Raw genomic sequence first — 13,147 nt, 5'->3', positions numbered from 1 at the left:
GGTCTCACATATGCTACCCCTTTTGAAGCGTGGAATTGGTGTGCATCATTCTGGCTTGCTTCCAATTCTAAAGGAAGTGATTGAGATATTATTTCAGGAAGGTCTACTCAAGGTTGGGTCTAAATTCTATTTCATCTATTTTTATTGTATGCTTAATCTTTAAATTTGATTGGTTACTGTTTCATATATGTGATCCCAATCGGTATGTTCAAATCTTGACCAGCCAGTTGGCCTTTTTCTTTCATACTAATGTCTTGATCTTGTTATGGCTAGACTACTATGACCACTTTTAGCCAACCTCCAGATTGGTCTATTTTTTTTCTGGTAATGAATTCTCGTCCCTCATTTTCTATTGTAACCATAAAGTTCTTTTTTATTTTTTTGCTTTTAAACGAGGAATTCCATCACTTTGATGCCTTAGATATAATACTAAAATAATTTGAGTGGATTGAAATGCAGATATGTTACGAAGGATGATGTTGTGGAATTGAAGGGTAAAGTTGCTTGTGAAATCAGTAGTGCAGAGGAGTTGACCCTGACTGAGCTCATGTTCAATGGGGCTTTCAAGGACATAAAAGTGGAAGAGATGGTGTCTCTTCTCTCATGTTTTGTGTGGCAGGAGAAGCTTAAGGAAGCTATAAAACCAAGGGAAGAGCCTGACCTGCTATTTTCACAATTACAAGATACAGCTCAGAGGGTCACTGATGTTCAGCTTGAGTGCAAGGTAAAAGACTGGCTTCCTTTCTGGTACAGTTGAATATTTATTCTACCAGCTTCTGTGATCAGCTTGTATATCATCATTCTACCAGAGATTCGTCTTTAACACCTTAAAAGTAGAATGAGTTCAAATTTTCTAAAGACATTCAAACAATATGGTATGCATGCATATTCTGCAGTAAAATTTAGTTAGAAGCTGAGATTCGATTCATTGTAAAGTATCATTACCACCAAGAGATTCCGACGCATAGACTTAATGAAATGGTAGGGCAAGAGTTGCATCATTTGTACCATCTCTCTAATTGAGGTAGGGCCTGCCAACACATGTGGGTCCTATCTCTATTAGAGAGAGGGTACAAATATGTGGTAAGAGTTGCATTTTTGTACAAATTTCTATGGTCATTTCTCAGTGTACATATATTGATCGGTCCTGCTGGGTATATTGGTCTAAATTGGCTCAACTCTGTGTAGAATATGCGCTTGAATTTCTTTACACTATCACTGTATAGGTGATTTTAAGTGTCCATTAAAATGTTTTGTATTATATACACTACAGGTCGAAATTGATGTTGACAGCTTTGTGGGTTCATTTCGGCCTGATATTATGGAAGCTGTGTATGCATGGGCGGAAGGGTCCAAATTCTACGAGATCATGTCAGCTACACCCTTTTTGAAGGCAGCTTGATCAGGGCAATTAGGAGATTAGACGAGGTCCTTCAGTAACTTGTACAAGCAGCTAAGTCTGTTGGGGAAACTGAGTTTGAATCAAAATTCGAGGAGGCTGTTTCGAAGATCAAGAGGGACATTGTCTTTGCGTCTTCCCTATACTTGTAAAGGGAGTTTAGAAGTGGGAGGAGGGGGTTCGAAAGATTCATGCAGGAAGACTGCAAGTGGATGCATTTCATTCTCCGAGCGAGAGAGAGATGGTGGTTGTCGATTGACTCCTGGAACGAGCATCCTATAAAATTTTGTCCTCAACATGTACGTATTGTTTCCAATGTAGACCGTCGTTTTTTATTTGTCATTTTTGAGTTGATCCTGTCATTTTTTTTTTTTTTTTGGTTTATGTTATTCTACGATGAGCGGTTCCCTGTAATTTACCCAAGACCGAAACATTATACGATACAAATTTTTGCACGAGCTTTCTAATTTCTATGGCATGTATACTTCTAAGTGCACGTACAAGTATTATTAAATTGACATACCAATATACCATACCATTTCAGAAATGCTACTCTGCCAGTCTGCCTTGTACAACAATTCAACTGAGATATTTCACTACCGCAGGATTCCTACATGAATGCAAAAACACGGACAGAAGCAGTGAAGTAAATGGATGCCGAAGCCGACAACACAATTCAGGACCTGAGTGGCGGAGGCAGCAGCGTAACATCTCTCCTTTGTTGTTGCTTTGGGCGTTTGTGTTTGTGTAACCGGTACGCCATACACAGGATTTGGATCCGTTTATTGCTGATAAGATGCGGTCGGAATTGGATGGAGATACTGTGTGCTGCTGGCCTTGGTGTTGAAAGCAGTTTCTTGTTGGCTTGGAACTGGATCATGATGGTGATAGGCAAACTCTGGAGCAGGCTGGACTGGAGGTGCCAAGGGAGTCTCGTAGATGTAGTCAGCATCCAACCATGGTGGTAAGGGTGGAACCGAGGGTTGAGTTGAGGAGTATGAGCAGCAATAGTGGCCAGGTGGTGGCGGTGGTGGTCGTTGAGGTGGTGGGGGAGGATAATAGGGTTGGTGGTGAGTCTTCCTTTTTCTCGTTTTTTTTTTTTGACCAAAACCTGAGCTTCTTCACAGTTGTAATCATTTCTTCTCTTTTGACTGCAAGCAGTTGAAGGCCGGTGGTAGTCGGAATTTCGGTGAGAGCAGTAGCCTGAGCAGGAGGAATTGATAAGTTTGTCAAGAGGTTTGATAATTTGGTAATGGCATTTTCAATTTGGGTCGTTGGATTCGCTTTTGGTTTGCCGCTTTTGAATGTTCAAATCTTGTTATTTGTTACCGTTGTCCTTCCACTCACACCAAAGTCATCATTCATGGCACTCTAATTTTGTTGTCTAATAGCTAAATTCAGCATCGTGATAACAAGAGATTGATGAGTTTGAAACATAAAAGACTAAACTGATGAGTAGGTGAAAGATAAAGAGACCATTTGTGATATAAACCCTTAATATTTTGAACCCTAAATGACTAAACCCGTATTTGTAAATAACAAACAATAGTCTAACCGCATACATGATTACATGTACAATCAATCATCCATGCAACAAACATCATAAACTCTGGTATAAAGCACCTTCTATTGCCACATATCTTTCAAGGAGAGACAAAAAGGTTGTAAACACCGAAAAGCTTCTTCCTTAGAAAAACTCGGCGCAATTCGCTTGCAAGCAAGAGATACAAGGCTCTACACATTTATGTACAAAAGCTCGATTCAACATGTCTCAACAAGTACAAAAGGTAGAAAATAACTTTCAAAAAAAAAAAAAAAACAAAGAAGATGAACAACATGTACCTTGCCGTACACAGTGGAAAACTTTGGTAGGCAAGTTGGGTCCAAACAAGCAAGCACTACGAGCTCCTCGCGACAAAAGAACAAACAATAACCATAACACCCAAACTCTGCTGCAATCAACAATTCTTCGGATTGCATGTGCATTATAGACCCATTAACTTATTAAGAGATGTCTTATTCCTCCAACAAGGTAAGTATATTCTACCAGAGTAACATCAAGACAAGAAATAACCCAACCAACTAGGCTGCCAACCATTTTAAAATATACTCTAACAGAAGATAATGTCAGCACCAATAACAAAACTCTTTTAACATATTTAGGGACAGTTCGATAATTATTTCGTTTTTTAGTTTTTAATTTTCATTTTTGTGTTAGAGATAGAGGACAAAAACAAGAGAGGATGAGAGATATAGAAGAGTGGAGAAAGAATGGAAGGGGGCAGAGATGTAGAAGAAATGTAGACGGACGGTTACACAAAATGAAAACTAAAAAAAATCTAAAACTGTTTTTTAATTTGTTTTTACTTTCAAGATTTTGTTTTCATTCATTCGTCTTTTTGCTTCCCCTCCCTCCCACCACCTTCTTATCGATCCCTTCCCCATATCTCAAGCACAAAAGTGAAAACTAAAAACAAAATTGTTATCAAATAGTTTTCGTCTAAACACCATCATGCACACGTACAAAATCAGAGTGCAATATACAAGAAATAGTCTGAGAAATTACACATAATAAGACTACAAGGACATTGGTAACAAATAAGATACGATACGAACTCATTTGACTCCATATAAAGCAAAATAGACGAGACCTTGGCTTGTAGAATACAGAAAATAGTGTCCCAGTTGCAATGGCATGAGATGCAGTAGCCAGAACTCCAAGATGCATGCTGTGACTAGAAATAACAGAACACGGCTCCTTACTCCAACCCACATCCCATCCAACCTAAAGCAATCATATTTTTACGTTACCTGGACCTTACAACCACACTAATCTGCAACATCTACAGAACATTACATGGCTATAGGGAAAAAGAAAATATGAATTAGTTTGTTTAACTTGATGATTTTTTTCTTGGTTGGAATTACTTGGTAATTAATAATAGGGAAAAAGAAAATATTAATTAGGCCTAGTGGAGAATTATTATCTGCGCTTCCAATTTCTACCACTGTTTATCAATTAGGCCTAAGTGTTCGATTATTGGGTTCCGTTGACGAGAGACAAAAAAAAACAAAACTTCTGCGGTTTTGTTTCCTCTCATCTCCAATGCTTAAGTATACATGCATCTCATGTGTAGGCTAGGCTACATATAAGATGAGGAACATGAGCAAGTTTCCATACACTCCAAGGCAAGACAGGGCGAGCCGCACTGGTTTTATCCCCTAGGTTAAAATTAAATATGGTTGTTGTAACACTATACTTTTTCCTTGTATTTGAAATAATTTATTGTAATTAAACTTTATTTGTGAAATAATGCATAAAGAAAAAGAAAAAAAAATATGTGAATAGCAATCGCCTTAGTCTTTGCCCTCACCCTCGCGCTCCCTCTTCCCTCTTCCCAAACAGGCGGACTAGCACAAAGACAAATACGGTTTAGAGCGAATTTCATTGCCCTTGCCCTTACCCTCTTCAAATGGGTGGACTTGCTCTAAGAAGTTGAAATTTTTCAGGGGCGTTCCATTTTGCATAAATAACTATTTCAGTAAACATGAAAAGTAACTAATAAGTGAGAAATAAGAAATATGACCCTTTTTTTTTTGTTTTGGACAAACGATATTATCTACACTAAAGGGGTAGGAAAACGGGCTAAGCCTCACAATGAGCTAGCAATAATGTGGTTTAAATTCGCATTTGACGAGAATCGAACCTAAGACCTATCACCTACCAGGGAAAGAAATAGAATACCACAAGCATTGGGTGTTTGTTTGGTACTAGGTAGTATGGAATACCACAAGCATTGAATGACGTAGATTCCGTGAATCCAAACTATTAAATGCCCGTATCAGTATGAAAGTAAGTTAGGCCCTTCTTGTTCTTCCCTTCTTTAAATAAATAAATAGATAGATGGTGATAGATTATTGCATTCTCACAGCTGAGCCCACGAAAATCTTCGTTAATCTCTAATAACAATTAGAATGTGATTAGGTTTCCTTAATAATAATGACAACAAACAAACAACTAGAATGCTATTAGACAAGTGATTAGATTTCCTTAATAATAATAATAACAACATACAATTAGAATGTGATTAGATTTCCTTAACAATAATAATTAGAATGTGAATGGATTTCCTTAACAATAATAACAACAAACAGGTATAATATCTGATTAGATTTCCTTCCTTAAGACCGACCATCTTTTCTTTACCGAATTTCTAAGGTGCTGCCGAGCATCGCATCGCATCGGATGGGATCGGATGCACCAATTAAATGACCCCTGAACCCACACACAAGAGGAACGCCCTTTCCACCACTGATCCATCTTTCATTGTTTTAGGAAAGTAAAACAACATCCAGAACATTAGACACCTGCTGCTAAAAGTGAAGCATACCCTCTCAGAATCTGCCATTGACATCTTGCTAGAGTTTCTCGCCTGTTCAAAATTTTCTTCCACCATTGGTTTTCCCATCTCAGAATAACCAAACAAAAGCAACCAAATCTTGTTCAATCTGAAAAATACAACCAGAATTTAACACCAAGAAAGAGTAGGACTCACATAGAAAACGGGATGTGAAGGGCAACTAACATGCTATGGAAGTGAAAATTTCCTGCATATGGCAACCTCCCATGTGGTCGCATCGATAAATCCACAACTCATCTGCCAATAACGACAACTAGGTCGACAAAACCACCCCTAAAGATGGAGGTTCTGCAGAACGTCAACAATGCAGGGTTATTAACATGCTATGGAGAAAGAAAGGGATATCTCCAAAACGTTTAGCCAAATGGAAAGCAGGGAAGTAAGTTAGTTAAACTGATAGCCAGCTACAGTTGGAAGCAATTATGCAACTCATACAAAAATATCAATCAAATTAAGAGGGATTTTGCACACAAAAAACCACCTGGTCTTTTAAGGGGCTGTGGATTTGCCAACCAAAGAATTTTCTTTTTTGGTAAATTACCACATAGAGTTTGATGGTGGTGCTAATGTGCCAGTTCCATCTAGACAAACATATCCTTGAATTTAACCAAAGAGGCACATTAGCACCAACATCAAACTCTAGGTGGTAAATTGTGCAAATGTCTCTTAAATTAAACTTCAAGGTAGGTAGAGATATGACTGCAGGGGTGCTTTTGCATGAAACCACATACACTCAACAAATAATAGAGTAGCAAAATACGAAATTTGGTCTCATTGCCCCCTCCCTCCCATAAGCACTTATTCAACATTATACAGAGGAAGCGCAATACCTATTTTCCAGCAAAGTAGCGACCATTGACAGATTGAAGTGCAACAACAGCTGAATTCAGCGATTCCTTGACCCTTTTCTTCTTGAAAATCATCTCATTTCCTTGCACGGTGATTTCAGCAGGCCCTTATTGTACATTGTCCCCCAATCATCATCCTCGCTACCTTCCCTTGAATTTTGGACCTGCCATACACACCGCAAGCAATGGTGAAGAACTATAGTTTTTAGGCAATAGGCATACTATTTTCTCCCTAACTACTACTGTTTTTTAGGCAATAGGTACAGTCCAAAAACTAAAAGACCCAAGGCCCACCAACCAAAACCTCACCTAAAATGCACATATCTAACCAAATAACAACCCACATCCCATGTAAAGACAATCTAAAGCATCCAACCAAAGGCAATCATATTTTTAGGTTACCTGGACCTTACAATCACACGAATCTGCAACATCAACAGCACATTACATGGCTATAGGGACTCCAAGTTCATGAAACACTTTAGTAAGTACCATCACTACGATACACAAAGCACATCCAACACCATATTGAGTCCACATAGCATATGTTATACTGCAGCTCCAAATTTAGAGGGAAGTCAAAAAGAGAGGTGGGATATCATCCTTTACAGGTCACTATATATCTCTTCATTGTACAGGTTGTCCATTGACTACAGCTATTTGTATTAAACAGTAATTCCTTATGGTTTTTGACATTTTGAAGCAAAAACATCATTTCAAAGGATGCAGTTACACAATTCAACCCACTGAGCCAATAAATCCAAGGACTAACGAAAAACAGCATGGTTACCTGTAGATAAACTTAAAGCTCGGACGTACCTGTTCCATAAGACCATGTGGAAAGTAATAAACCCGCTCCCCTTCATGTGGAAGGGTGACGAGGGGACCAGCGCAAGCATCCTATAAATGTTTTACTTGGATTCTTTTCACTCCTTGGCTTATTAGATGATACATTGTTTTGTTGTCGGCTTATCATCCTAACTTTAAACTACATAAAAACTTGGATGTATCATGTTAGGTAGATCACTATCCACTGGATGTAGGTAGCATAAGATATGGCTATCAAATCACACGAGGAACAATTCCCTTACATAGCCATGACCTGTGGTAATCCTTAAACTAAAAGGATCAGAATTTTTCTATAAATGCAAAATGAAGTTTTATAAGTGAGCCAATTCTTAGGGTCTATAAAAACTCAAACATTCCAGTTTAATTAAGTCATCCAGCACTTAGCCTTCTGTCAGAAAACTTGACATACTCCTGCTCATTCACTACAATGAATTTATAACTTCTCTACAAAACTTAAATACGTTTATGGTAAAACAATTTTAGTAAAAGCATTAATAAAATAATTACTCCCAAAAATCTAACTAAGGCATGCCCTCAATAAGATTTGTATCCACATTAATGCATAGTTTGATACCCTACTCTTATCGCTAGGTGCAAGAGTTTGATTGCCATCACTTTATGTACTAGAAATTGGCAATTTAACCTCCGAGTTGTTTTGGTGCAATTTGAATGGGAGAACCAACATTGAAGACACAAGTAGTATATTGTCAAGCAAGGAGTATAAAGTTATAAACCAACCATCTAAAATAAAAACACGAACAAAGTGCCAGCACAATCACACTGGCTATAAGGGAAAGAAGAGGGAGAGAGAGAGAGAGAGCAAATAATTGAAAGAAGCAGACTAAAAACTAACTGAGTCGAGTCAGTCGCACACAGCCAGGTTCTCATACTCTTTGCCAGAGATGGCTGCTTCCATGACATGGTACGGGCCAACTTCCCCATTGCTATCCAAGAACAACTTCAACAAGTTGTCCGAGAAGCCATCCAGGGTGCTCACCCCTGGTCGCCTACAAGGCGCCACGGGAGTCCCCCATGACTGGAGCTTCCAATACACAATCTGCGGCACCGCATCTTCGTACCCTTTCACCTTAAACTTGTTTTGTATTGCCTCATAATCAGACTCCGCCAGGTCAATGGTTTGGAAGTCGGTCAACACCAAGACCTTCTTGATCATCTGATCCGGCCTCAAATTCCCATCCACAGCCACCTCAAGAATCAGATCAAACACTTTGCCAAGATCAATTTCCAGGGCGCAATGCATCCTCCTCACAAACGCGCACTTGGACTTAAGATCATCATCGCCCTGCGGTGTGGCCAAATTATGCAGCTGAGGGTTCGGACTGAAATTGATCACCTTTCCTTTCCACGGCTCTTCACTCAGTTGGGACGCCAAGACTGACAAGGCCACCGACACATTCATGTGGGCCACTGTAGGCGAGACGTTACACACGGCCAAGCAGTTGCTCAACTTATTGCCCTGCTTCAAGTAGATGTCCTCCACCATTCTCCTCCACTGAAGCTCAGCTGCTTGCCCGACATCCTCATCATCCACGTACCCTATGATGTCATGTGGGAGGAGAGCGCCGGGCTCAATGGGCTGGCCGAGGCCGCCTTTCAACTCATCTAAATACTTCTTAACGGGGCAGAATCCTCGATGAGTGAGCGAGGAGTTAGAGAGCAAGAAGTTTGTCAAGGGCACCAACACCTCCGTCCGGAGGCGAGCTCGGACTCTCTGGGCGTAATCAAGGCCTTGGTATTCCTCCTCCGGGCATGATTCTTCTCGGGGGAAAAGAATCCTGGCAATGCTTTCGCAGAGCAGAGTGGAGCGGTCCAGGGAGGAGCCGATGGGAGGGCAATACAACGCTGCTGAGCTTATGTCCATGTAAGGCTGCTGCTGCTGCTGCTTCAAGTTTCGCATATCGGAGCGCAAGTGGTCTGCAAAGAGATCAGAAACCCGGTCGAGTAAGAAGCGATAATCCGAGTCACGCTCGTACCTGTCACCGGCTCGTGCAAGGCGGTTGAGAATCTGGACGAAGTCATCCATAGTCCCGAGGCGGCGTTGCAGGCAAGAGTCTTGGGGTGGTTGCGGTGGAGCCATAAGGCGGCACTGTAGAAGGCTTTTTCATCAGATTTTCCGAGATCATTCGAATCGTCCCGTAGGTTACAAATGAGCTTGAGGGTGGTGAGGGGATTGTGGGACCAGGCCATCGGCAGCACTTGGTTGAGATATTTATAGGCCATCCGGGTCCGGGTGGCTGAGTCTGGTGATCGGATCATATTTATATATATTTTTATTTCGAATTCGCTCGTCTTTTCTTAGTTAGTTGTTTATATTTTGAGTTATTTACGTTATTTTTGTATTTATAGAAATTGTTATGCTAAGAAAATAAAATAGCACAAATGAATTTTAAATAATAAACAAAAAAGAAAAAAATAAAAAATAGAAAGTAGATAGCTTCTGTTGTTGTGATTTTTGGGCTGGCTATGTAAAAGTTGCGTACTGTTAACGTTAAACACTCCCAGAATCAATTTTTCTTACATGCTTGACAGGTCTTTGGTCCACGGAGCCATCATTTCTGCTTTTCTGACTATTGCTCAAGCCATGACTGATCAAGGATGTATATAGAGCAGAAGAATATTGTACAATTGGAGAGAGAGAAAGACGGATCCAAGAGAGAAAGGCAGCAAGGCTGCCAGAAAGAGGAATAAAAAAATTAAAAGGAAGCTGCCTTTGCAGCTGGAAAGAAAAAAAAGGAGAAACAAGAAAGAAATTGGGGAGACACGGGGGGGACGGACAGAGTAGCGCAAGGAATAGAAAAATAAAAGAGCTGCCTTTGGCAGCTTTGAACAGCACACAGAAAGTAGAAAAATAATAGGAGGACTGAAGAAAGGAATAACACGCAAAAAAAAAGGCTGGCGAAGAAACGAAGCGGGACAGAGAGTTAAGGTCAGGAAAGATATAGCTGCTTTGCAGCTGAGTGAGGACAGAGGAAGGCAGCCTCGCTGCCAGAAAGAAAAAATACAGAGAAAAAGAGGAGAGAAGGCGCGAGGAGTGAGCACAGGAAGGAAGGCACGGAAGTAAGCACAGAGAGCAAGGCAGCAAGAAAAATTAGAGGCTTCAATCTAGTTTCTTGGTTTTATCTTCTCAAACCCATGTTTTACTTTTGGTTTAATTTGAAAATAATGTGTAACTAATTTTTAGTAGTTAGGGGCTGTTTTGAAGCCCCGAATATGATCGTAAATTTGTTGTGATATTTTGTTTGAATGACTTTTATGAAAGGATGAAAATTGTTTCACTACTTATCTCATTGATAAATTCTTTATGTGTTTCTATGGATGCATACATAGTGAGCATATCTAGGATTTTAATGCTATGAATATATGTCTGCTTGCCCTTGTTGAATGAGGACCTACATATGTTCTAGAGTAGCACTTGTTAATTGTGGTTAACATGTGAAACGATTTCTAGGAGAAGTAAGACAACACCAGTACTTACGATGCCTTGTGATGACTCAAACTCTTTTTATTCTTAATGATTTCTACTTGTTAAATCTATGAACACGCCATTCTAGATTGCATGCTAGGGACTAAGTTAAGTTGAAAACGCCATTCTCTTAACATACTACGTAAGAAAGAGTAATAGGTTGTGTTCTAACATTGAGCCAACTTGAGCATCTTCATCCGGAAATAAAAGGAATTTGAATGAAACATAACATACTTGCATGATTATTTGGTGGTGGAAAGCATGTCCCCTAACTCATTTTCTTAACTTGTGAATTAAAATCTATTGGTATTATTTAAAATTGGTTTCTGTACTGTTTTTGTACGATTTAATTTAAATAGCAAATCAATTCCAAAAATCCCGAAAATTTGTGTGAGCATAGCTTGGTGTGTCTAGTTTATGTGTATAAAATTTCATTGCATTTGGATAAGTATAAGTTAGTCTAATAATTATTGTTTGGTGGCTGGTCAGTGGAGACAGCCACCCGTTTTTGTGATATTTTAAGTATTTGGATAAAACAATCATCTGCGGGAAAGACCCTTATTTTCATATGCTACAATTGACAAATCTTAGTGTTAATAAGGAAAATTAATAGGATTATTGTGTGCTACTTTGTGGTGCGTTATAATTCCCTACCATCTGGTTGGACTTGGACGCCAAAATATAGATCAAGGCAAGGGTCCCCCATGGATTGGGGTTGTTTGCGCAGATCTGCGTCTGAAGGCGGGGGAGGACGAAGAAGAAGATCAGCAGCAGCGGTTGTATAATTGCTTGCCTTCACAACCGAGGGGAGGATTTTTTTGGCAGGATTCGTTATCATCATCTTCATGGTTACTTTGTTTTTGCGGTTTTGTTCGCAGGGCCGGGGCGTTGGGTGTTTCTTTGTTTTTGTTGTTTTTTTGAAACCGGTTTTGTTCGCAGGGTCGGGGCGTTGGGTGTTTCTTTGTTAGTAGGATGGAATACCACGACAATTGAATGACGTAGATCCCGGAGAACCAAACTATTAAATGGCCGTATCACTATCAGCAGTGAGAATGCAATAATCTATTGTCATCTATAAATAAGAGAAGAACAAACAAACAACTAGAATGTGATTAGGTTTCCTTAATAATAATGACAACAAACAAACAACTAGAATGCAATTAGATTTCCTTAATAATAATAATAACAACAAACAATTAGAATGTGATTAGATTTCCTTAACGATAATAATTAGAATGCGAATGGATTTCCTTAACAATAATAACAACAAACAAGTATTAGAATGCGAATGGATTTCCTTAACAATAATTAGAATGCGATTAAATTATCAAGTCTTACATTTCAAGAAGTTGAATCCACGGAGAATAATATTTTAGTTAAACATCTGCAAGACGAGCTTAGAAACTTTGTAAGTTTTGTTGTCGATGTTTTCTTTCTAATGAATAAAATTGTTTCTTCCTATTGAATCTTCAGGTTCTCTATGAAGTTGATTGATGATCATTCTTAATTAGTTCTTTTTTTTTACAAAAAAATCTTCAGCCCTCGAAAGATTAATTTTTGGTTTGGCGGTTCATAAAATTCTGAACATTAATGATTAAGTAGCCAATCTGTCTGTATATGTTCGATGGTGCATGCATTGTTAGTTTGGTAATGTGATTTGGGTCATTTGGCCTAGGGGTAAAGAGTATATTGTTATGCGTAGTTGTGGTAGTTTGAGTTTTGCCTCATCAACCTTTTATATTTCAGCATAGATTTTGTATTATTATAGAAGATGAAGAAGGGTAAAAGTTTATCATTTGGTATAAAAGAAATTGTAGAATTCTGAACAAAAAAAAAAATTTAAAATACTTTGGGCGAGAATATTTTCTTTTGTGTTATTAGGAGCTTCGGTTTCAAGTTTGAACAGATTTCGACAAGCTCCCGTTTGAAAGAGAGTTGTGTATGACTGATTTCATCTTTTCTAGACTAATATCTTTCTCTTGACTAGATATGTCCCTCCTTTGACTACTCTGCATTTCTTGTGTATTTCAATAACATTTTCTTTCTAAATTCCTAGGATGCTGAAGTAAGGGAAGCAAGAAAGCTGAAGTCAGCTCATGAAAATGTTGAGTTATTGAAGGAAAAATTGTTGGAAGAAAAGAGTCGT

The 13,147-nt window shown here is 38.9% G+C and overlaps 2 protein-coding genes and 2 long non-coding RNA genes across 5 annotated transcripts in view; 2 read left to right on the top strand and 2 right to left on the bottom strand.

Moving 5' to 3' along the window:
* Window positions 1-12,033, bottom strand: part of LOC126621098 (uncharacterized) — a 62,459-nt gene extending 50,426 nt beyond the window's left edge. Inside the window, exon 1 of the mRNA XM_050289491.1 lies at window positions 11,804-12,033. Coding sequence (XP_050145448.1) covers window positions 11,804-11,848 — 45 coding nt within the window. The 5' untranslated portion in view covers window positions 11,849-12,033. The remainder of the gene's footprint in view (window positions 1-11,803) is intronic.
* Window positions 3-2,816, top strand: LOC126621187 (uncharacterized). 2 transcript variants are annotated; one of them, XR_007622823.1, is made up of 6 exons: window positions 3-112; window positions 274-324; window positions 460-724; window positions 1,274-1,698; window positions 2,005-2,469; window positions 2,561-2,816. It is a non-coding gene; the product is annotated as an uncharacterized LOC126621187 (long non-coding RNA). The 2 variants fall into 2 exon arrangements; XR_007622824.1 differs by having other exon boundaries at window positions 1,944-2,469.
* Window positions 5,153-13,146, top strand: LOC126621244 (uncharacterized). The gene is made up of 4 exons (XR_007622857.1): window positions 5,153-5,205; window positions 5,258-5,384; window positions 12,118-12,409; window positions 13,058-13,146. It is a non-coding gene; the product is annotated as an uncharacterized LOC126621244 (long non-coding RNA).
* LOC126621110 (uncharacterized) lies at window positions 8,202-9,809 on the bottom strand. The gene has a single exon (XM_050289498.1). It carries the CDS (start codon window positions 9,613-9,615, stop codon window positions 8,380-8,382), a length of 1,236 nt encoding a protein of 411 aa, XP_050145455.1. The 5' UTR covers window positions 9,616-9,809; the 3' UTR covers window positions 8,202-8,379.
* Window position 13,147: the final 1 nt, after the last annotated feature.

The sequence above is a fragment of the Malus sylvestris genome, chromosome 1 (genome assembly GCF_916048215.2).
Source record: "Malus sylvestris chromosome 1, drMalSylv7.2, whole genome shotgun sequence".
NCBI lineage: Eukaryota > Viridiplantae > Streptophyta > Magnoliopsida > Rosales > Rosaceae > Malus > Malus sylvestris.
Note: the sequence above shows the minus strand (reverse complement) of the source record. Positions and strands in the feature narration are given on the sequence as shown.